This window comes from Betta splendens, chromosome 1 (assembly GCF_900634795.4).
Source record: "Betta splendens chromosome 1, fBetSpl5.4, whole genome shotgun sequence".
NCBI lineage: Eukaryota > Metazoa > Chordata > Actinopteri > Anabantiformes > Osphronemidae > Betta > Betta splendens.
The window spans coordinates 5,146,404-5,169,164 of NC_040881.3; the positions used below are offsets into that span (position 1 = coordinate 5,146,404).

General features: G+C 43.8%; 2 protein-coding genes across 5 annotated transcripts in view; both read left to right on the top strand.

Moving 5' to 3' along the window:
- Positions 1-350: 350 nt before the first annotated feature.
- On the top strand, positions 351-4,963 carry tmem154 (transmembrane protein 154). Its single transcript, XM_029162357.3, has 10 exons — positions 351-367; positions 444-587; positions 1,187-1,249; positions 1,906-1,968; positions 2,127-2,219; positions 2,292-2,450; positions 2,554-2,608; positions 2,701-2,777; positions 3,233-3,265; positions 4,374-4,963. Exons 2-9 carry the CDS (start codon positions 494-496, stop codon positions 3,253-3,255), a joined length of 627 nt encoding a protein of 208 aa, XP_029018190.1. The 5' UTR covers positions 351-367; positions 444-493; the 3' UTR covers positions 3,256-3,265; positions 4,374-4,963.
- A 3,527-nt stretch (positions 4,964-8,490) lies between these two features.
- The window catches only part of fbxw7 (F-box and WD repeat domain containing 7), a 74,130-nt gene continuing 59,859 nt past the window's right edge, over positions 8,491-22,761 (top strand). Inside the window, exons 1-3 of one of the 4 annotated variants that reach the window (XM_055507665.1) lie at positions 8,491-9,003; positions 12,472-12,544; positions 16,048-16,180. The gene's annotated coding sequence lies outside the window, so the exon portion shown is untranslated. Of the gene's footprint in view, positions 9,004-12,471; positions 12,545-16,047; positions 16,181-20,441; positions 20,505-22,761 lie in introns of all 4 variants that reach the window. The other 3 variants (XM_055507669.1, XM_041068261.2, XM_041068265.2) reach the window with 3 other exon arrangements.

The following is a 22,761-nucleotide window of genomic DNA, read 5'->3' on the forward strand; positions in this document are numbered from 1 at the left end:
CCCAGCTTTCCTGTTGAAACCTGCCGCCACCACATCTACTGTCAGAGGAAGAACCACTTAAAAGTACGCTTATAATTTTATTTCCTCAATTTTCAAATCCCCCTTTTTGACACAAATCACTCAGATTTGAAGTTCGACTCTGTCAGAAACAACAGGATAACTATAAAAAATGTAGAAACGATAAATTCCATGATTTTTCGTAGAATGTTTAAAGTTTCTCATTATAGCTCAAACCAATGCCTTTCCCTCATCTCCCCCCTCATGCCGGCCAAGCCGCATACCTCGCCAGCAGGAATGCGACTGTACTGCAGCTGAGGAGCCGTCAGGCTTGTGGCTACAGGCTCGCACTTGATTGCATCACACTGGAGTGAGTCTGAGGGTGTGTGAAGGCGTCTCTTTTTTTCTTCTTGGTTCCCGTCCATTAATGTGTTAAGTCAAATCAGGAAGTGTGATGTTATAAGAGAAGACGAGCAAACGGGCACAGGATGGCACTATGTCTGCCTCTCTGCCTGCTGACATGAGAGGCCCCCGGGCGAAGACCCCTCTGCTGCTGCTGCTGCTGCTGCTGGCCGCTCTGACTGGGACAGGTACGACTGGGAGCACTGGTTGCTTTGATAACCAGCAGCGCTCTTCCCTTGTCTGTCTCCTCTCTCTGTGGCTGCGCTTTTGGACACTGTGACGATTGTAACTGCTTGACTAGGATTTAAACGAGTTGATGGGCTTCCAGTAAGTTACTCTTATAATGAAATGACTGGTCTGGATAGCGAGACTGTTAGCAAGCGCTTTCTGTTTTTGCTGGGTTTTAGAAGATCTTTAAAGGTTGTGAAACCATGAAACCGTATGATATAGTCGATCTGCTTCCTTAAGCAACAGACACATGTTTTATTAAGTTTTGTATTACACACCAGCCTGTGAAACTCCTAATCAACTGCTTTTTGATTCCAACCACGCTGCCTCTGTCCAGTACGTGACTTGCAACAGTGATGGTTTTTAAAGGGGAAGTTTCGAGTTCCTGTTCAATCACGGCTTCACTGCATATGTTGCCTCTAAAAACCTGTTGAAATCCCTCTAACAGCATCAGCGGCCGTCTGTTGCCGGCCGCTTGTCGCTGTCTCGGCCCGCGTCGTTATTGCCGCGTTAGGCAACAGTGGTGGGACGTAAAGTAATGGAGGGTGTTGATTTGCAGTGTTGTGTCAGGATGAAGAACAAGCACCCGAAGAACCCGAAGATTCCAATGTCAGTCCAACAGGTGAGACATGAATAACACAACGGAATTCAAATGTATTTCAAACTACACACACACACACACACACACACACACACACACACACACACACACACACACACACACACACACACACACACACACACACACACACAGAGTTTTAGACAATGAGGTGATTTCACCTTTGCGAGAACCGCTGGGGGAAAATCCCTTTCATGTCCCAACACGGCGAAGACGTGGTTTACGGCATCAGCTCGTCAGCTCGTCTGACCTGCAGGGCCCCCGGGTCAACCGGAGGAAGCCAGGAACCAGTCCAGGAGAGAGATAGCGGCTCCTTATGCGCTGAGAAATAGTCAGTGACCGGAAAAATGTCTTGAAACAGTGACTCACAGCCAGAGTCACACAGATGTAACGTGTTCATTACACAGTTTTTGCTCCTGACTGTAGCGTAAACAGGCCTCAGCCCCATGATGCTAAAACACCCAACAACCTACAGCTCAGCACAGCTCGGTTCAGACTCTGGTCTTGGGTTTTACACACTGTCCAACATACGTCTTAAGCTCTGAACTCTTCTCCTGGTCCTCACATAGTGTCGTATCGTAATCATTTCCTGGTATTCCTGTTATGTTCCCGATGATCCGTCCCCCTGTAACAAGATTTCTGTGTTTCTGTGTTTGTAGAAGTGGAGCTGGAGGCATCTAGTCCCACTCCAGCACCAGAGGCTTCAAACACATTAGCCACAGGTAGGACTCAAATAAAGGCCACTAAGACAATACTTACTGTACCAAGTTCTTTCTATGGGGTCTGGATCTGTTTTCTTCAACTGTCTTTACACTTAATTAAATCAGAGATTATAATAATCTCTAATGAATCCAGTTATTTCCTTCTATTTTGCCTCCAGGTGACGAGATCACAAGCGACTATGGCTCCGGCCTGCACCAGAGCTCTACAGAAAACCCTTTAATATCGGACCCAGAGTTTGACCACGGCGCAGGTTTGTAGCAGGTCAGGTTTGTAGGTCAGTGGAGGCACAGCCGCTCACCGCTGCGTCGCTTCTGCATCTCAGAGACAACAGAGGACCCCGCCACCACCGCAGAGACCGAAGGAGACGGCCTGTTCCTCCTCATCATCCTCATTCCCGCCGTGCTGGTGGTCGCGATCATCGGCACCATCGTCTGCGGCATTTTCATCTGCCGAAGGAGGAACAGGAGCTCGAAAACGGAAGGTGTGTCCGTCACAGGGAGCTCAACGGGCCTCGCTGTGAAAGCGCGATGCCATAAACGTTAGAATCGCCAGCTCTGACTCCTCACTGCTGTTCTCTCTCTTAGAGCTGAGACAGGAGGATCCATACTTGGATGGATCCAGCACAGATAAGGTGCCAATGTGAGTAGACACTTTCTACAGCGCCGAGAGAGAAGGGCTCTGGTTTAAATGGGTTTTTGTTCTGCATCGTTTGAACGTTTGGTTGATTTCAGGCCCATGTTTGAAGAAGACGTTCCGTCTGTGCTGGAGCTGGAAATGGAGGAGTTGGACCAGTGGATGAAAAAAGACAGTAGGTTTCTATAAACCACCTATTTATATTTCACATTTTATAACTAATATAGATATTTACACTTAACAACATGCAGCCACACACAGGTTTTAAGACGTGTGTGTCTCTGTGGAGGTTTAGCTGGCAGTCAGATACACGATAAATAGAATGAAATTAACCCAGAAATCGAAATGAACAGTCTGTTGGTATCATTACAGGAAACCGCTCAACTCACATTGAACATTAGAACCTTTGACCAAAGTTTTAGCAGCATATCTGTAATAAACTGGAGAACAGAGCATGCTGGTGGTGAGTTAGAGTTTGTCCAGCAGAGGTCCCTGTTGCACAGCAAATAGACACACGTGGACCTGCTGCTTCATAGTGTTGTTTAGTATTAATTTGCAGCGTATCTATGATTTATATGATCTAAAATGGCTTAATGAAAAAACATTCATAGGTTTTCGTTTGTGTTCTAGGTGAAACTGCAGAGTCCTCCTAGTCTAAATATGGTGAGTACTGTATATATCACACACTGACACCACAGACTTATGAATCTTCTGCATTTCTAATACATTTAGTCACTTTTTAGACCAGGTTATCTGTATAGTAGCGCTCCCTCATTTGTTAGCGTTGCCTGCCTCCATCTGTTTGTTTGGCAACTCTCCGATGACTAAACCGTGACAGTCACTGTGTCACACCCAGTAGCAGTGTGTCACAAGATGCACAAGTGTTCCTATTACAACATCCCTGCAGGTCCGGACACGACCTGTGGCATCTCTCTATGAACCGTTGTGAAACTGAAACCAAGCAGCGTAGCGCAGCGCAGGTGAATCAGTAGAATCAGCCCCACGGAGGCCGCTCCAGCTCATCCCCGGTTCGGTCCGACGCACCGGCTGCTTTAGGAGCCTGAACATCTGTGAGCGATTACAACACCCAGGCGTGGGTTCGTCTCCTGCCCGGCGGCCGGGCAGGAGCGAGGGCAAGGTCCGCTGCACTAACTGTTGACCAACGCCGTTCACGCGCTGCCGTCTCTCAGGATTGTGCGGATTAGAGGTTGCCCTCGGTCCACGCAGGCCCGCGCGTTGCACAACGGGCCCCCGAGCAGACGCAGATGTGCTGTGACGGCGGCGGCGGCGGCGCCCCGTTTGCTGGGCCTGTGAAATCCCACAGTGAAATTAAGCGAGCACAGAGCAGATTAGCGCCCGCGGCCGCGCGTGGTCCTGTGGAAGGTGGCCCTCGCCCTCCGTGTCACAACACGCTCGCTGATATTTGCTAAGATGCTGATGTAACGCTTCCCTCGCCGCCACTTGAGCGGTTGCGAAATGCGAGTTGTTAAAGACGCGGTGGCGAGTGCGGCCGTGCTGCACTCAGGGCCGCGTGAATTATTAAGCTGCCGCCGCGTGCAGACGTCAGGGCCGGTCGCTAGGTGTGAGAGGAAGCAGAGGATACAGTCACAATAAAGAAGCTGGACTCTTCCTCTTCCCTGACGTTATGAGCCTAAAGCTACTGCCAAAATGTGGTGTGAAAGTATTTCCTCAACATGTGACAGCGGACTCCATCAGAGTCCATCGAGCGCTGACCTTGTGACCTCTGTCTCCCCCGATTGCTCTGCTGCAGCGCTAACAAAGGACGAGGTCCCGGTATGCGAGGACACAATCAGCAGCGCGCCGGTGCCGACTCGGATGCTCTGACCCTTCTGCAACCATCCGGCAGCTGCAGGAACGCGGGCTGCCAGGAAATGCATCACGACACTTACTGTAAAGGACGCTTGCGTGCATCCTGTACCTGCTGAACGTCCTCAGTGTGGAGCGACGATGCCTGAACGCCTGGAATAGTTTGCTTTGCATTGATTGTATTTAAGTGTAACCTGTAACGAGCGTGTGGTCCTTTTAGAGTGCGCCCTCCTCCACCGCTGCTTCCGCTGCCCATCGGCTCAAAGCCTGTTTGTTGTGTTGGGCTGTGGGAGCAGATGCTGGTTTCAGACAGAGACACTCCTTCGAGCCGGTTACGGCTGTTTGACGTCTAATCCGAGTGTGAAATCGTGTGTTCCAGCTTCCAGAAGTTCCTGCTGATACGTTTTTCATCCCACCAAAGATACTAACGCTACTTTATTCAAATTGTTGCTGCTTTAATAACAATGATCTGAATGTCAGCACAACATTCTGTAGGGTGCTGCACTGTAAATACAGAATAAGAAAAAGATTATAGCATGTCTTCTGTCAATATTTCAAGGATTTAGGCTGAAGAAGATGGGTCCCAGTGATTTGGAAGATCCTGATATTCTTCCGCAGCCGATTTAATTTTTCCCCTCAGAAAAGCTGCTTATCAGTCTTTTTTAATGCAAAATGCAAAGTGTGAACCTAAACAAGGATGAGGACAAAGTCGGGTGTCATGGTGGGTAATGGAAGTGAAACCAGTTATGACACAACAGCTGTAGCCGGGGCTTTAATGGCCTCTCTGCAGCTCTGTTTACAGGTCCCTGGGGCGCAGCTCTGAGAGTAAAACCTGCAGAAGAGAGTCCGATGTCCAGGAAGAGAGGAGGCTTTGGGTGTGTGTCTAGCATCCTCTCAGCAGCCATCACACTCCAGGGTCCTCTGCTGATGCCAGCGCACTGAATTAGCATTATAAGAGCCACAAGCACACGTCCAGTATGTGCTCCTGGTTTCAGCTGCGCTCCTGACGTAAACCCACTGCTGCGCTTCCCTCCTTCAGCAGAACGTCTGAGGGCTGTGAGGCAGCGAGGACAGATGATCCATGGAAACCAATGAATACAAATGAGAAATAAGGCTCCCAATCCAGTTTCTCCTGCTATAAGTTCCAGACGGCCGTTCGGTTCCTCACTGCACCTCGTCAGCACCCTCACATGTGACAGAGACATGTTCATAACCAACAACTAGCACCTCAGGAAAAGCCGAATTACTGGGAGCTCAAGGTTGTTGCATCTGCCCGCTGGTACAATAGGTTCAGAACAACACATGTCACAAATGTCGGGTCAGTTCACCCTTTTTAACAAGTTGTCTTCAAAGTATCTGTCAATGGCCCAAAATGGTGGATAAGCAGTTCCGCTGATGCGTCTTGTCTGTGTGTGGCCTCCTGACCTATAAATCCCTGATGAGCTTGTGCGTAGCTGGAAGTCCCTCAGCAGAGGTCTCGAGCGTGTCCTAGGGTCCAGACTGGGAGCAGACGGGCCGAAATTTGCAGCTTCAGAACCTCAAAGCTCTGGAATAAAAACATTTACGGCCTCATAAGTAAATGATTTGAATCCCTCATATTATTCCTACTTTTCTTTCTTTCTCTCTGCTGATCCTCCCCTGACATTTCACCAAACAATTTAGCAAGTCATCGACAGACTTGTGATGCTGAGGTAAATGCCTTCTTGCTTTAGCGCCACATTTGATGCACGGACACGAGAGTGGCTCCATCCACACTGTTCCTCTGAATGAAACATTACAATAGTGGCACTGCTGCAGCAGGTGTACGGTTTGTTCACACAGTGCTGCGTTCTAGCGAAACTGGTTCACACATAAATAAAACACTGAGCTTTTTTTTATGAAACATGAGTCAGACAAACAATGCGTGAAGGGAAATGTATTGACTCTGAAATGTGAGCTTATAACCTGAGGCACTTTAAGCTGGCAATAAAAGTCCTGCACTCCAGATCAATCCACTGGCATGTGGGTGGAAATGTCTGATTGAAGGCGTGTCTGTCATAATGAATAGAAATGTGACATAATCCCCTTTAAGTCACATTCATAACATCATATTTCCATATTTCACCCAGCTGCACCAGCAGCTGTGTTTGTTTGGCTTCAGGAGCTGTGATGTTACAGTGCATCGTCTGTCTGTCGCAACCATCACATTCACTCATTCTTGGGCAATCTTTTTGTGGAAAACAGAAAGCCTCAGGGAATCTGTGTGTGGGAGAGTGTGTATGTATCATTACACGGGAATATTACTTCACAGTTGTTTCAGTTTAGTCTGCCGCGGAGTCACGACCGTGTGAAACCTTCCTTTGCAGCTTAGGAAAGCTTGCTCTTTGCACCATTTGGATAATATTTGATGGAGGGTAATAGGGCTGTAGCTGCTGCTGTCAAAACAGAGTTTGTGTCCTATTTTTATAGGAAATATCATTTTAGAAACCAACGTGATGGTGCTGGGATCTGGGTTAGGCAAGAAAGTAAAACTTAAAGTAAAACGTGGCTTAAAAATACTCATTAAGTTAGATTATATGTATAACAACTCATACTTTGGTTTCTGGGTGCTTCAAACTGAATAAACACAAGGAATCAGCAAAGCTCAGACATTAAGGTGAATAATCTGCTAAAGAGATAAACAACAGATGTGGTTTTGTTTCATGTTCTCCTTTTTGAAGAGTCAGTTTATTATAATTGTCAGAAAAACAACAGGCTGTTTCCAGTGTTACATTATGTACTTCATGAGGCAGACTGGACTGAATGTGGTGTTAACTTCCATCAGGGTTAATACTGAGTGGTGGATTAGAGCGAACCGTTGAGGTTAACAGCCCTCACCCATGGTCATGGAGAGTGAACAAAGGAATGAGACACCAAATGCAAACAGACACTGAAATGGGAATGTGAAGGAGCTCAGAGTAAATCTTCTTCTGGTGAAATGGAGCCAACTGAGATGAGCTGAATATTTAGAGAGGGTTCCTAGAAATGGCTGCCAGGAGGACTTCCAGTGTTTACATATCTCATTAGCACAATGTAGTTATGATGTAATACTTACCTGTCTGCAACAATAACTAAATGAATACATTAAAGCCATGTGTCCGTGTGAGGCGACAAACTAAAAAGATACATAGTACAATTAAACACGGAAAAAATGTAAAAAAATAATGTGTAATAATGTAAAAGAATGTATCACTGAGGTTTATCTTGAATATGTTCTGTTGAATATCAGTGAAATAGCACAACAAGCCCAACACAAGTAAAGAACTGGCATTAAAGGAAATTTGAAAGCTTCTTTCAAAGCTCCTATTTTACTGTATTTAGTCACAAAGTGAGGATATTTACAATCTTCTTTTGTTTCCCGGCCTGTTTTCGGTTTTCATTGACCTGATGCCAGCCTTAATTCCACACTTCCCAGGATCTCATGTTTGGTGCTTAGTGGTATCTCAGGGTTTCAGACGCTCCCTGGAGGATCCAGATACAGGGCATGAACATGGCCATGAGCCAAAGCTAACCATGGCTGGCACTGCCATGTATCAGCAGCAGCAGCAGCAGCAGCAGCAGCAGACAAACCTGTGAAGCCGGCTCAGAGGTTCAATACGCTAGGAAAATTTAGACTAGGTTTTCATCTGCCATTATTTGTCACTCACTGTACAAATTTAGATTTGGATGCCCACCTTTTTTGTTTATTTCTTTAAACTTAACTGATCAGAGAAGATTTTCTACTTTGATTAGTCAGAAATATGAAATAATGGAAATCCACTGTACATATTACTTTAAACATGATTTGATCATGATTGCCCTTTTCTGTAGAAATCCTCTAATAATAAAAGTCCTGCATTTAAATTGATACTGAAGTAATGCACATGAAATTATACTCGTGTCATGTTGTTTATTATTACAATTATTAGATAATAATGCATTATTTGCGTATTACATGTGGTAACAGTAATTGGTGTTTTCTCTTGGAATGAATCCAGAGCTCACCGTTTCATCACATTTGAGCGCCCACTAGCAAACAAAAACGTGGCATCATCACGCTGCGACAGACCTCCTCTCCAGTCGGTGGAGAGTCAGGAGGCGAACAAGCCTGGCGGTTGTTGAGGAGGCTGTGAGCCGCAAATCCTTCGTAACCGATGCGTTATCCGGTCCCCGTGGATGTGTTTTCCCCTTTGTAGTTGCCCGTGGCCGTCGTGCGTCGCTCGGCGAAGGAACGGACTTAAAGGGTCGACCAACACAGTCGTCGGTCTGATAGAGCAGCTTCGTTAGCCGTGCTGTACTAGCCTGCTAACACTACACGGACTTGGCTTGGGTTGCCCTGTAGATGCTAACGTTGGTTAGCTGGGCTGGCTAACGTGCTAGCCCCTGTAAGTAAACTTGATGCAAACGCCGACTGCTGCTGGTGGCAAAACCAAGGGACGAAGGAGGAGCGCTACATACCTCATCTGATCCTCCAGTGTTAGCTTCTGTAAGCTCCAAGGGATACCTCTGCTTGGATACACCACCCAAAGGAACCAGCGGAGCGGCCTGCTGTCTTTGATCGTCCCCAAATTCCTGAGGTAAATAAAGTGTACACTAACAACGTGCAAGATCACAACTGTGAAATATTTCACTAATGGACCAGTGGAAAGGGGCCTAGCATAGCCAGCTATATGCTAGCACAGCTAGCCTGTTAGCTAACTTGCTGTGTTAGCATCGCCAATGCACTTGTGTTGATGTGGAGCTTGTTGGCGACGTGCAAGAAGTTTGAGGTGAAGCCCAGCGGAGCCGATCGCGCTGCACTTTCACGGTACACGTCGAGGGGAGCTGCCGGCGCCTCCACCGTGACGGACCCGCCGGCGAACTCTGCCTTTAACTAACTGATCTCAGGGTGCCAACTTGAGGGCACAGCGCATGCAACACGTACGCCGCACGGCGCGCGCTCTCAGGCATACGCGTGAATTTGATCTATTTTGGTCATGGGATTAAAAAGCTGTGTAGGTGTGAGTTAACAGCGGAATTACGTGTTTTCTCAGCTGTTAAGGCTACAAAGTCTCGCGCGCTAGCTGAGCCCATGCGAGCTTAATTTGTAACTCCATTTAATGTATTACTTACACTTTTTTTAAGTGGGAACACCGTGACAGTGATTGACTGGAACGATCATTAGAGTTTAAAGGTTGAGAGGAAAGTGCTTTTGTATATTACTGATGATAAGTTACCCTCGAAGAAGAGACAGGACAGGATACAAAGTCTACAGGGAGCACTTGTCACACCTCTAGAGTCTATTGCAAGATGACTGTGGGGTTAAACTATCCTTCATGGTTTCTATTATTAAGGCTGCAACTAACAGATTTTCATTATTGCCCAAACACAGCAGCTCCACCAATTGATCCTTTGGGACGATGCTGTTAATTTACACAATTTTATGCAGAGATATAGTTTTATCGTCCATATGCATGAGCAAAGTGCATTCATTAAAATATAATTTAAAAAAAGTTGGAGGATGAACAAAGTATCAAAATACTACACAGCATCCACATTTCTACTGGAGTATTTGTTTTCCACATACCATATTCTGCAAAAACCTTTTGTGATATTATGTGAGATTCTAATAGAACATGCTGCACTTCAGCAAAATCCACTAGAATTATATTACAGAAGTAACAGTTTAACATAAGTTTCAGTTCTCTTCACACCTAAATTCACTTAGCTGACCATATGCTGTTTTTATCTTGTGTTGTCATGTCAGGCCTATTAAATTAAATGCCACTGTCCCTGATATAAAACTAAAGTAGTGGCGGGTCCATTCTAAAGCCAGGAGTGTTGTGAAGCAGCCACCACAGGTGTAAACCACATCACTCTGCAGGAGAACACTACACCTTCTGCACCCTACCCGATGGTTAACAGCAGTCACTTGACCTCTCAGGTCGGGAGTGTTTGAGATAATTAGAACTGAAAAACAGCAGAAAGCTGAAATTAAGACTGACATCTAGTGTCTTGGATCAGAGACTGAGCATTATTTAGGCCAGGCAGCCACTTGAGTGCAGAGCATTCTTAAAATGACCTTTCTGCTTATAGACTTGCAAAACCGTAGCATTAGGCCGACATATCTGAGACTCAGTGTTCTTATATCGTTTTTGTATTTTTATAATATAACATAAAGAAACAAACATAGTTTGACTAACATCTTATGTAACTGATTAAATAACAGGAAGACTGGCAATTTGTTGTTTGTGATACCAAACATCTTGGTTCCTAGAAGGCTTGATTTTGCTTTCTTTATCTACTGTGACAGTCCCTCTTGCCTTTACAAATGGCAAAATTGATTATTCATCAAAATAAATATTGTTCTGTCAGGATTGTTAATGTTTGGCATCTATTCAGGCTATTTAAATATGGACTCGAACTTCACCCGCTTCTAAATCAGGCCTTGTACATATGCACGTCCCCAAAAAGATTATAAAAAGACTATTGAGGGCACCATTTCACATTATACTAGAAATGAACCTTCATTTGATGTACAGGCCAGCACAAAGTAACCACTTTGTTTTTCTGGTGTAAAGCAGTGATGTGCTTTAGCTGATTTGAAAATCACTCTATAGGCATTAATATATAAGGTTGTGTGGGAAACCTCTTCCTTCATTTCTGTGGTCAAAGCAGGATGAGTAGGTGAAGGTTGAACAGAAGTACACAGCCTTTTCTTGGCAGATTTTTCCTTGACATGGATCACTGTGATGAAATGCTTTTTTCTGGCTGTGGCTATCGCTGCAAGACTTCGGAGAGCGAGAGACGAGGGGTATCCTAGACTTTGTTTGCAGAAAGTTTCACATTCCCACAGTCCTGACTGTTGCTGTTCGTGACCCTGGGGCCTTGCCTAAACCATTCTCATACATATGGACAGTGAGATTTCCTGGCTTTGAAGCCTGCATTGACGCAATTTGAAGGGGTCAGATTGAGATTGGTTGTTTGGGGACGGTGGGCAGAGTTCCAGCCTGTATATATTCTAAGAGAGAAGGCAGAATTTAGTTTGCTTTACAAGATATTTACTTCGAGCAACTATATTCCTCAGAATCCTATCACGCAATCTTGTGTTATTCGGAAAACAAGGAAACCGAAACCATGCAGATGATTCTTGGGTTTCTCCTCTGTTTTCTTAAGATATAAACACAGAGTTTCCTATGTACTCTGGTCCTCATCACTGCCAACTCTACTGTAAACCGGAGGGGACAAAGGTAGTAACTAGTGGTGTGACAAGAACTTATGCTACAAGAACTGTGACAGTGGGTTTTTTGTCGAGACGAAAGGTTTTGCAATAGCAGTGTTTTAACAGAAGCAGGACAGCAGCCAGCATGACAGAGTCTGAGGGGGGACTTTGCATAGAGGAAGTCGCTTCTGCACTTTGAAGCGCTTGTGTGGCAGGGTTAGAGACAGAACACCTAGATGACCACTACAGAACACAGGCCAGACAGTCGTTTCTGGCAAAACCATTCATGGTATCGTCTCATTTTTGCTAACTCAACATTAGTATAATGTCACATCCCTAGTGTTTTAGTCTGTTCTACTTGCATGGATGAGATGAGCATACGTCTTACAGAAGCTGAATGTTTAAATATTGAAATATTACCTTGTCTTTTGAATCTCTGCACCTTTTGTTTAAGCTGGACTTCTCTCGATTGCACAACATAGGATCACTGCATGACAAGTTATAAACATCTATCGACCAAGTTTTAAAAGGCGCTAACTGCCAAAGTGACTGTAACAGAAATAGACAAGCATCATGAGAGTGGGAAAGCTTTGTGTAATGCAGAATGCCATGTCTGTTTTGGCATGATGCACTGCAAATTCATAAATTCATTTTTGCAGCAATTTCAGTAAGGTTCTGCTTCTAATGTTTTGGCTTAAAGCAAATCTTTGTCAGTGTGGGAAGAAGTGGCAATTTGCACGTTCTGCTGGCTGGCTGCTCTAGACAGTGCCCCAGGTCAGAATGGATGGCAGAACCCACTGGAATGGCAAAGGACGGATGATCGAGGAAGTGATTTGTTGTACAGGTGAAGTTATTAGGAGGTGGCTGCGGGACATCTCTCTTTGGATAGGACATCTTTCAAGCAGGCATCCACTTGGGTGAGTAATGAAATACTTTCAGGATGAAGTCCAGGACTTTGGTTCAAAGAGAGGCTTGAGTGCCAGTCAGTGTTACTCTATGGGGATAGATTTTATAGTAAAAAAAGAGTTTGCTGCAGATCTCATAATTCTACAGAAATGCTCAAAGTGGGAAGTGAAGTGTTATTTTAGTCAGTCTTGTTAAACATGTGCCAGTTTTCTCAACTCACCGAATCGTCTTTTAAGCAATTTAAGACAATTGTGGCCCTTTTAAAGACCGTTTGTCAGATTTTAAATGGGGCAATAGAAACAGTCTAAAGATAAAGATATAGGTGGGGACAAGCCAGGCAAAGAAGCAGCATGTTCATAAATGGGGAAGAAGAGAATGAAATAAACTCGTCCACATAAACGTGAAGAGGAGAAACGGAAAAGATCAGGTGGGCAGGTTCTGAGCGTGTTGTTGTGTGTAGGTGTGGGCACATGAGTGTTTACTTATGTGCGGACTACTTGTCTGTTGAGAACGGACTACTTGTCTGTTGAGAAGTCCAAGGGAGATGTTTATTAGCGTCTGTCGCACGTACAGCAACCTATCGTAACAGGATTCATTTGTGAAACAGCAGCCTGGCCTCACCTGAGCTCCCTCCGTCCCCTCCTCTCGGTGCTGCCCTGCGCCACCGAGAGGACCGGCTGCAGCGTAAACACCGTAACGCAGTTCCAGGTCCACTAATCTCCACTCACTCCTCTCTCCTGGTGCTGATAAATGCATTCCTGTGACTCACTTGCCCGGCTGTGCCCAAATAATGTTCAGCTGCGTAGATGCATGAAATGCTCCCAGTCTAGGTTGCAGATGTGTCTGCAGACATGAAACTCCACTTAAAATAACTTCCAGTCGCTCCTTGTTTATGTTTGGAGCCAGCTTGTTCCAGAGGCTTGAAACATAGCACGCACTTCGAGGAGCCGAGCGAGGGACGATCTTCTCATCTCTTTGTATGGATTGGATCTTATTGTTTGTCGGAGTGCAATTTAAAGTAGCAGCGATGTTGGGGAAAAATACATTTAAGTTTAGTATATTTGGAGCTGCTTTTAATTATGGTATTTAACAACTGCAATGAAAGCAGCTACCATTGGAACATCATGAGTGAGATCATCTGTTTATGTTTGTGGAAACTGATATGTTAGAAAACAATGTAAGAGCAGAACGTTGTCATATTATGGACTTAACGTAAACCTCTTAAATTAAGTTAAGCCCATTATAGCTCATCATCATTGAGCCTTATATGAAGTTGTTGGTATCATAGTAAACATTGTCAGTGTTCTAGTGCTGTTTTGTTTTTAATCTACAGAACCACAGAATAAACCTTCAATAAAATTATTTATTGCCGATTGTTTAATCACTTTAGCTCTACAACATCACATTTTTCGGTGGAAATCAAATTTGAGATCTGGATCAAAAAACAGTGGTTAAATATCTGTTTTTTTGGCTAACTGAATTATATATCGAAGTAGCCACATTGAGGGAAAGAAAGGGTGAATCACTGCTACAATACAGCCAGAAGTGTTTAATATCAAATAATACTAAAAGCGTCTTCTTGTGCTGAATACTGATCAATAGGCTAATTCCTCCATGAAGGTGCTGATCGGGGATTGATCTACCTCCATCTCCAGCCTTGGTGATAATTTTTTCCATCACAAACAGCCCTCCGGTTTTGTGGCATTCAAATTAGACCATTTCCATCTCTTGGTTTCGTGATTGCGCCTCTCCACTGTCACGCACTACTCATTCCCTCTTAAATGCCCACCACTCCTCCTCCGAGGCTGCTGCAGAGGTGCAGGATGAAAGCTGTTGGAAAGGAGGCCTCACCCAGCAGAGGTCCTGTTGGCATGGAAACTGCTGTTTTTGTGAATGGAGGCTACTATTACATGCCTGGTCAGGGGTCCCCCCACTGTCTTATGGTCCAAGTAGATGTTGTCAGACCTTTCACACACTACACCTGTAGTCTTATCACACTATAATGTACATTCCTGAAGACAAAAAAAACCAAAACAAATACAAGCAGACAACTTGGTCTGCATGAAATTATTTCATTAAGTGTCCTGATTGCGATTGTTGACCTTTTTCATATATAGTTGTTGATTTTTCTGTAGGTGACAAACCGTCGTGATTTGACCAATTTTGACGTACGCGTGTTGGGAATGAATAGAAACTATCAAAAGGGACTGATTGCTGTTTAAAATACAAAAGCTGTTGGTTTACAGTCGCGTCTCTTGATTATCCCAGGATTGTTGGTGCCCAAGCTGCCTCTGTAAGATGAAATATTCAATAGCTGCAAATGAGCAATTAGCTGACATTTATCAGCCAAAAGGGGCCAGGAAGGATAAACCCACTAATACCAGGTACCCAGGAGGTCGTCCTAATGGAACACACACCTGGTCCACATGAAGTAGTGTCGATTGTCTGACAGCACAAACCAGCACAGTTCTTTATTCAGCAGAGCAAGTGACCTAATTATTCATGTTGCAATGCAGTTTAATTAACAAATAAATCAATGTGACTGCAGTGTCCGGTTCTTACCTTTTTCTGACACGCAACCTGGCAACCTAGCAACCTGGCAAAGACGTCATCTGTTCGTCACCCTGTTTCTAATATGTCTAAAATCAAATGTTCATCTTTATTCCTGATAGAATGTAGTTCTTGACGTATTCAGCATAATAACTTGGTGAATAGTCTGCTCTCGTCCTGGGCTTTAGAGTGTTTTACTGAACTGAATGCTTTTGCTGTAGCTTTTTAAATTGCCTTGCACTACAACACTGCAACGGGCTCAACAACTTCCAGTTATATGCAGATCACACTTGTGTGACCCACTTTCCCGTCCTTCAATATGAATTATTTACAGTTGATCAGTGCTGTAGTAGTATTATATGACAGCTGCTGTTGCTCCTGACGTTACATACATTTTGATGGAAGTTCAAACTGCTATACTTTTATCTAACAAACTGGATCCACTGCAGGAATGCGTTGCATTGTGATGGCAGTGATATCCTCCCTCAGACCTGGGTGGCTTTCCGCCGGGGACACGGACAGCTGGCAGCTCATTTAAAGTGCCTTTAAGTCTATTAGAGGGGATAATCCTTGAGGGAGAGTTGCAGTGAACAGAGGGAGCAGGCAGGAAGACTCTGTCAGTTCACTTTCCTCGCTCCTATGATCCAATTGTGTCTCCTCCTGATGCAGCTAAACACTCTGCATCCAACACATGGCCACCATATGTTTTCTGCATTACTCCATGAAAAGAAAAATGGCCTCCATAAACAAGATGTAAAAAACAGAGAAAACAATGACGTGCTGCGTGACCTTCAACTTTTATCTCCACTCCAAACCAAATTGCTGTAAATGATCTCCGGGTGCTTGTTTTGACATCACACGATGAAAGTCAACGGGCATGTTTTGTTTATCTCGGCTGCTGTTGGATCTTTTGTACCTCACAGTTGTTTCTCACCTTTTGTTGCTTTCTCCACATTTTCCCCAGCCTCCCACCTCCGCTGCCCCTGGCTCAGTCGGCGGCTCAGCAACACTTCAAAGGGGGAGGTCTGCGGCACTGCAGATAACGCCAGCTGCCCCTAAGCTTCTCCAGAGCCCCTACGCAGTTCCTCAACTGACAGGTTTGGCCCCCGCCTGTGTCTTGTAGGAAATAGCTTATTTGCTGATGTTTCTAGTGTGGCTCCTTTTTTTTCAATGACCTTTCTGCAGTTTCCATTGTTCTGTCAGGATTTAAGCCTAAACGACACTTGTTGCCTCGCAGCGTTGACATGCAGACGTGAGGCTTCTTGTTGTTATTACAGGCTATTCCGGTGTGCTTCTTACATAAATTAATGGAAGCAAAGTTGTGGTTAAACTGTAGCACTAGACCTGTTTTAGCATTCACCCAACTTACGCTTGTGTAGCATTAATAACATGCAGGGCCTTTTTTTGGAGCTGGAGAAACTTTTATAGACCCTCGTTACCACGGGGCACCAGTTTTGCATTCGTCGTTTGGTGTTTTCCATCTCATTGTTTTGATATGTGTGACCCGAAGCCCTCTTGGCAAGCAAATTCAAATGAATCTGCATTCACAGCCACTACTGTTACGTGATTTATTGGTTGCTCCGGCAGCTGCTGCCGGAGCATTAGTTTTCAGTGGGGCGCTATTAAATCATTCAACAAGTGCAAGAGATGATGTAATTAATAGAACGAACAAACAAACAAACAAACAAACCATGAATGAAATGTGCCCTTTCATTCATTTTGATAGGCCCCGTTTGTGCCATGTGTCATGCATCAGATCGCTGTAAACTGTTATTACTATTGTCACCGGCCCCAACAGGGATGATGCCGGCGAAAGTTGTGGCTACATTTTTGACTGGTAGTGTATGTGTCAGTGATATTGTTGCTGAGCCAATAAAACGGCACAAGGAGGAGCTAACGAGGCCATTTCTCAACCTTGTAATGGAAACTTGAGGATGGGAGCAATATCTGAAATGGCTTGACTGGGCTTTTGGAACGGTAATGACATTAATCATCTCTAAATGTGCAGTCTTCCCCAAACACTTTTATTAGTTTTCTCACCTTTCGTTTAGATATTTTTTTTGTAATGCCTTATTTGCCTGACTGAAATGTGCACTAGTTTGCTTTTTAAGTTTTTTAAAATGGTAAAGTCTAAGCATCACAGCTGCAAATTGTGCTGATTGTGATGATCAAGTCCTGGTTGCTCGGTTCGGCTCCTCCACTTGGAGAACGAAGCTGTTGAAGGTGCGGTTCAGGAGGAAATGAGACTGCATTCCTCTGCTGATTTATGAAGTGTCTTTCACTCTCGAGTCGCGAGTTTGCAGCTGCTGCGTGCGGTTTGCTCACAGGAGTAAACTTGGGTATGTCTCGGCATCAGTATTCCAAAGAAGTCTTTAGTTACCACATAAGTATGTTTGATACTGTGTAATTCAAGTGACGACGCTAATTTGAGGTTTTACCTGTTGCCAGTTAAAATCCAGTTCAGCTCTCGCTAACACAATCAATCCGTGGATTTTCCCCACTGGCATCACACTTGTGTGGATCATAGAACGTGGACTAATTACTGACAAAGTCTCTCATGGCTTTTCTGTGTTGGTTGGTTTCTGTATTAATCTGCAAGGGACTGCAGCACTGGATTGTGAGATCATGTCAACCAGTCTGGTGTTGAAGTTTCCACCTTCTAAGAGAATTCCACACATAGTTATTGCCTGATTACATAACAAAATATATATACGCACGCACACACACACACGTACGTACACACACATAAAGAGATGACTCTGGATATATTCCCTAAACTAGCGTGGCGGGTACTCACTGTGCTTTTATGCTGGTTAAACTCAAGCATTTCAGTGTTTTCTTGCAGCTACAAATTATGTTTGTTATGTAACTCTTGGTATTTATTTGCTAATTTGTTATATAATGATAGTTTTTGCATTTGTTATGTAAAAGCATGCAGATTAAAGCACAACAGTCTGGCTTGATGCAGAATTTCGATTACATGTGAGCTATGATATGAGAGAGACAGTACTTCAAAGTTGGCTGAAATGCGGCTTCTCCTTTGCATTAAGACACATGTGCACCGTCATGTGGAGTTGCATAAGCCTTTACTATGTGTTGCTGGTTATCCCTGTTCAAGCAAGTGCTCCGTTTGCTATAGTTCACTGGAGGTACTTCATGGCCCAGTGGTTTTCTCATTTTCACCAAGTTACTTTAACTCGACCAAGGCCGGAAAACATGGCAAAAGAATTCCTGCTTGTGGATTCATTTTATTTGGCGCAGCCGGACACAGCTGATCCAAACAGAACATCTGTGTTTGCTTCATTCTGAATCCTCCTCAGAAGAGTAATAATTTTTCTTAGAAAGCTCTGGGTTATCCCTCGGTAAAGGAGTTGAAAAATCGTTTTGTTGCTGGTTGGTTGACTTGCAGCTTGCCGAGTAGGTAAAACAGGAGTTTCAGTCCTCTCTCATCCATTTTAATGTAAGATTTTCAATGTCGATCACTTGGGTGCTGTCTTTTACCAGTAAGCAAATGCGAGGTGTGCTTCAATAAAAGACATTGGGTTTCTGATTCTGCTGTTTCTCTCAAAAGCATATTAAGGATTGAACAAATTTAAGTAACAAGAAATATCAGACTTGCTCAGTTTGCTTGTCAGTTTGTTGCATGGATGTATAGTTCAGTGGATTTGAAATAGTAACGCGTGGTTTTCAGTTATCATGAATGTGCAGTTATTGTCTCTTTACGGAACGTAAATAGTCTATGTACAGGTTCATTTAACCATTATCATTAATCATTTTACAGGTTATAAACCATTATATGAAAGGCATCATAAGTGATACTGTCCTGTTGAAGATGGCTAAATGAAAAAAATGTGAGAAATACTTCTTTTTAAATATGTCTTGACAATTTGATTATTACCTAAACTTAGTTCTTTCTTTTGCATTTCTATTGTAATGCTTAGATTTTTTTTTTTCTGAAAAAATCTAAACAATCCAATCACAAAGCCTAAAGCTGTACATTACGTGCTGGATTTACATGAGTCTTTCTCATTACAACAAACAAGAACTTTTACCACTCAGTCAGTTGTTTTTGCAGACCATCCCTCGTTTGCACACAGTGCAAGAAATTACTTTTCGATAATTCAGGTAGGTATTTACTGGATTGACCTTTTAACTGGTGTGCAAGCATTGTGGAAATGCTGCGGATGTTAACTATTGGCAGTTAGTAAGACCTCACCACATCTGGAAACCTACACCAGCTGCTTCATGTAAAATCGTTGCCCAATAAATGATGTTGGTTTCTGCAACTTCACTCGTGCTTCATTACTTATCGCATCTATATAGCCTTTCTGTCTGCTCGCAGTCTTTCTGGCTCACGGTTATTGAATGTCGAACAGCTGGATAGCTCGTCTGGACATCTGTTCGTTTTCTGGAACTAAAAAGGTTTTGTTTATGTCAAGAAGAAAGCCTGTTCTTTCTGCACAAGCCAGCTCCCCAGCTCTGCTGGAGTGTCTACTGGGCCTAATTATGTTTGCAGACATCTGCTCAAAACCAATAGCTCAGTTTCTCATGTTAAAACACCTTTATCTACGTTTGACCTGTTGAACAAATTATACTCCAGGGTACAAATCTAATTGCTACAGGAGATTTTGTGCTGTGGTTGAGAATTTCATAAGACAGACACAGGGACTTGACTGAGACCAGGCTGCTAGTAGATCTACCGTCCTTCTGAATCTAATTCTAGCCAAACTGAGTGTGAAGCAGCATGACAGTGGTAAGTAACACACAGTTCAAAATGCAATTGACAACATCAGAATTAGCAAAGTAAGCTAAGTTCCTTGAGAAGGGAAACTAGTTAGCTAATCCTTCTGCTTGTGCAATTTTCCAGTTTAGTGATCTTTTTCCCTTAATGTTCCCAAGATGTTTATCCTGTTCTTTGTTTCTAATGATGCAGAAAAGGTGTGGAATTCACATTGTACTTGCACTTCCGACGCGTCAAATAAAAGCATTATCAGCAAGGAGTCATGCACGGTGTTGCCAGCTACCCTTTGTTTCCTTCCCATCAGAATCAGATAAAACCGGATTTAGTGACACATGTGGTGGTGACTCGCTGTTACGTGCTGATGCAGGGGTTATGGTGTACGTTGTGCCAGATTGTTAAATTGTTCTGTTGTACTTTTCTTGGCAAACCTCCCGCAGAGAGGCGCATTATGTCTGGGTTTGGAGGATGAAACCGTGAAATACCAGGGTTCTTATCTCACTTGGTTGGCCCTTCTGCTCCGTCCTCTCGTATTCCAGTTTATCCCCATGGCTTGTTAACTTTTTGATGACCTCTGAGATTGCGGCACTGACCGAACCCCCCTCGCTCTTTGTCTACAGAGAGAATCAACCCTTAGAGTAGGACCTGGAGAAGGAGACCGACAGAGACAGACAGAGAGAACTGTGAGTAAACAGTGCAGTTGTGAACCTCTGAAGAAATCAGGAAGTATGTGCAGGCGTGAGAGTTTCTGTTTTGGATTTACTTCATGGTGGCAACCATGTGTATTTCCTACCAAGTGGCGACATTTAGGTTTTGTGGCACTATTTAGCTTATCACCTTCTTGTGTTCAGTGAAGTGCATGCATACAAGGCTTCTGAGACTAAGGTTGTCTGTATTGTTTGTAGATGACTAAAATGCTTCTTGTTCACATCTCCATCAAAATATACAGCAGATGGCTGCAGATATGCAACAGCCTTTCAGACTGAGTCGGAATTCTACTTTGATACCTATATATCTGAAATCGAGGACAACTTGCTTATTGTGCTGTCTGGTTCTATATTTGAAATAGCCAAACAGTGAACAAAACAAGTAATCTGTTGAAAGGAGACAGGCAGTATGTTTACTCCCTCATCTGGCTGGGATAACGTCCAAGAATGTCACTATATTTGACAATGTACGGACACACTTGCAGTTTTCACACATTCACAAATACAGTAGTGTACATTACAAACAAACACAAGTTTGTCATCTTAGCTTTTGCAGTTAAGTGTTGTCATCAGCTGACAGGATGAAAGCTTGAACCCAGTTGTTTCCTAGCAACACACTTCCCATATAAGGGTCTGTTATCAAGTGTTTTCAGTCGACCTCCATGATGGCAGAAACCACCGTGAATATGTCCTAAACCTATGGGGGGGTTCTAAAAACAAAGGAAATGTGGCTTACAATTAAATTACTGTGATTTACAGAAATTAGTTAGAATAAAAAGGACATTTAGGATGAGAGGAAAAAGAAACCTCCCAAGATTAAACTTGGGTGTAGATGAAAATGTGTAGCGTGAAATACAAATACCAAATACCAAATATCATTAAAGCTTTTAGTTTCCTTCTATTTCTGAGAAACTGTGATACTGTTGAAACGATGCTTTAAGGGTGTATTTGCTGTTAGTCAGTTCACATTTGTGGTTTTGATTACGTGATGGACAGAATTGAGCATAGAATACATAAATACTAGCTGCCATCAGCATGCGCTAAATCAGTTTATCAGCTCCTGCACAGTAGGGGAAGTAAATGGGCACCGACCATTCCCTTCAACATCACTGCAAGATCTGGGGACCTCCTCCTCTCTTTAGACCAGTTCAAAGGCACACAGAACTGAGGGCAGGTTATTTTTACTGCAGTCACTCAGTCATATATGCAACAATATTTGTTTGTTTTACTAGTAGAATAATGGCACCACATTGTCAGATGAGACCCCGTGACCCTCTACAGGGTTGTGGCTCAGCTAATACGCGCCCAAAACACAAATGAACAGTATTCAGCCGTGCATATGTTAGATTATTGTGTTAAATGATTAGTTGCTTGGTTAAGACGACAAATACTGCACTGATAAAAACAATATGCTTGCAAGCTTGTACAGTACTATTACAAAAGCAGATGTGAGGCTGTGTGAGCCATGTGTCATTATTGTTGCAGGAAAAAAAATACGCCAGAAATGATAAAAAGGCCAGTGAAAGGACTGGCGTGGTAGATGATCTCACAACCCTGCCCTGTGTCTCATTACTAGATTCGTGGGCGGGATGCAGACCCTTCACACTCGTGCCGATGCCCTGTGGAAGTTGTTCAGTTTGTTATCAACAGACATGATGTTGATTTGCTTTGCCCAGAGGTGTCCTCCGTGTGCATGTTGGTTAGTTGTTGACGTTTGTGTACAAGCAGGGAAAGGAAGAGGCATGCGACTCGCTGCAAAATGAGGAGTTCTGGCTTGTCCTGGTCTAGACATCTGCAGGATTATTTGAACTTGGCAGTACTAGAGTTTATTTTTGACATGAGAAGCAGTGTGTGTGTGCGTGTGTGTGTGTGCGTGTGTGTGTGTGTGTGCGTGTGTGCGTGTGTGTGTGCGTGTGTGTGTGCGTGTGTGTGTGCGTGTGTGTGTGCGTGTGCGTTCTTCTAATATTTACTACTTCATTTCTTCTTCGACATCTTCAGTGTTTGGTCCTGTACTGGGAATTCTTACTCAAAGCCAAGACGGTAGCACAGGTCTTGAATTATTCATCCTAGGCACACGCCACTGAGTTACTGGTAAAGTGATAGCCTGGTTCGCTGCTGCATTTTTAGTGCGGACTGGTGCTCAAATGTCAAAATGTTAACATTGTCTTCCCCCCTAAAACTGTTGCCCTGGTCTCGAGGACCAGATAAGGGAATATGATGCACAGTGTAAATA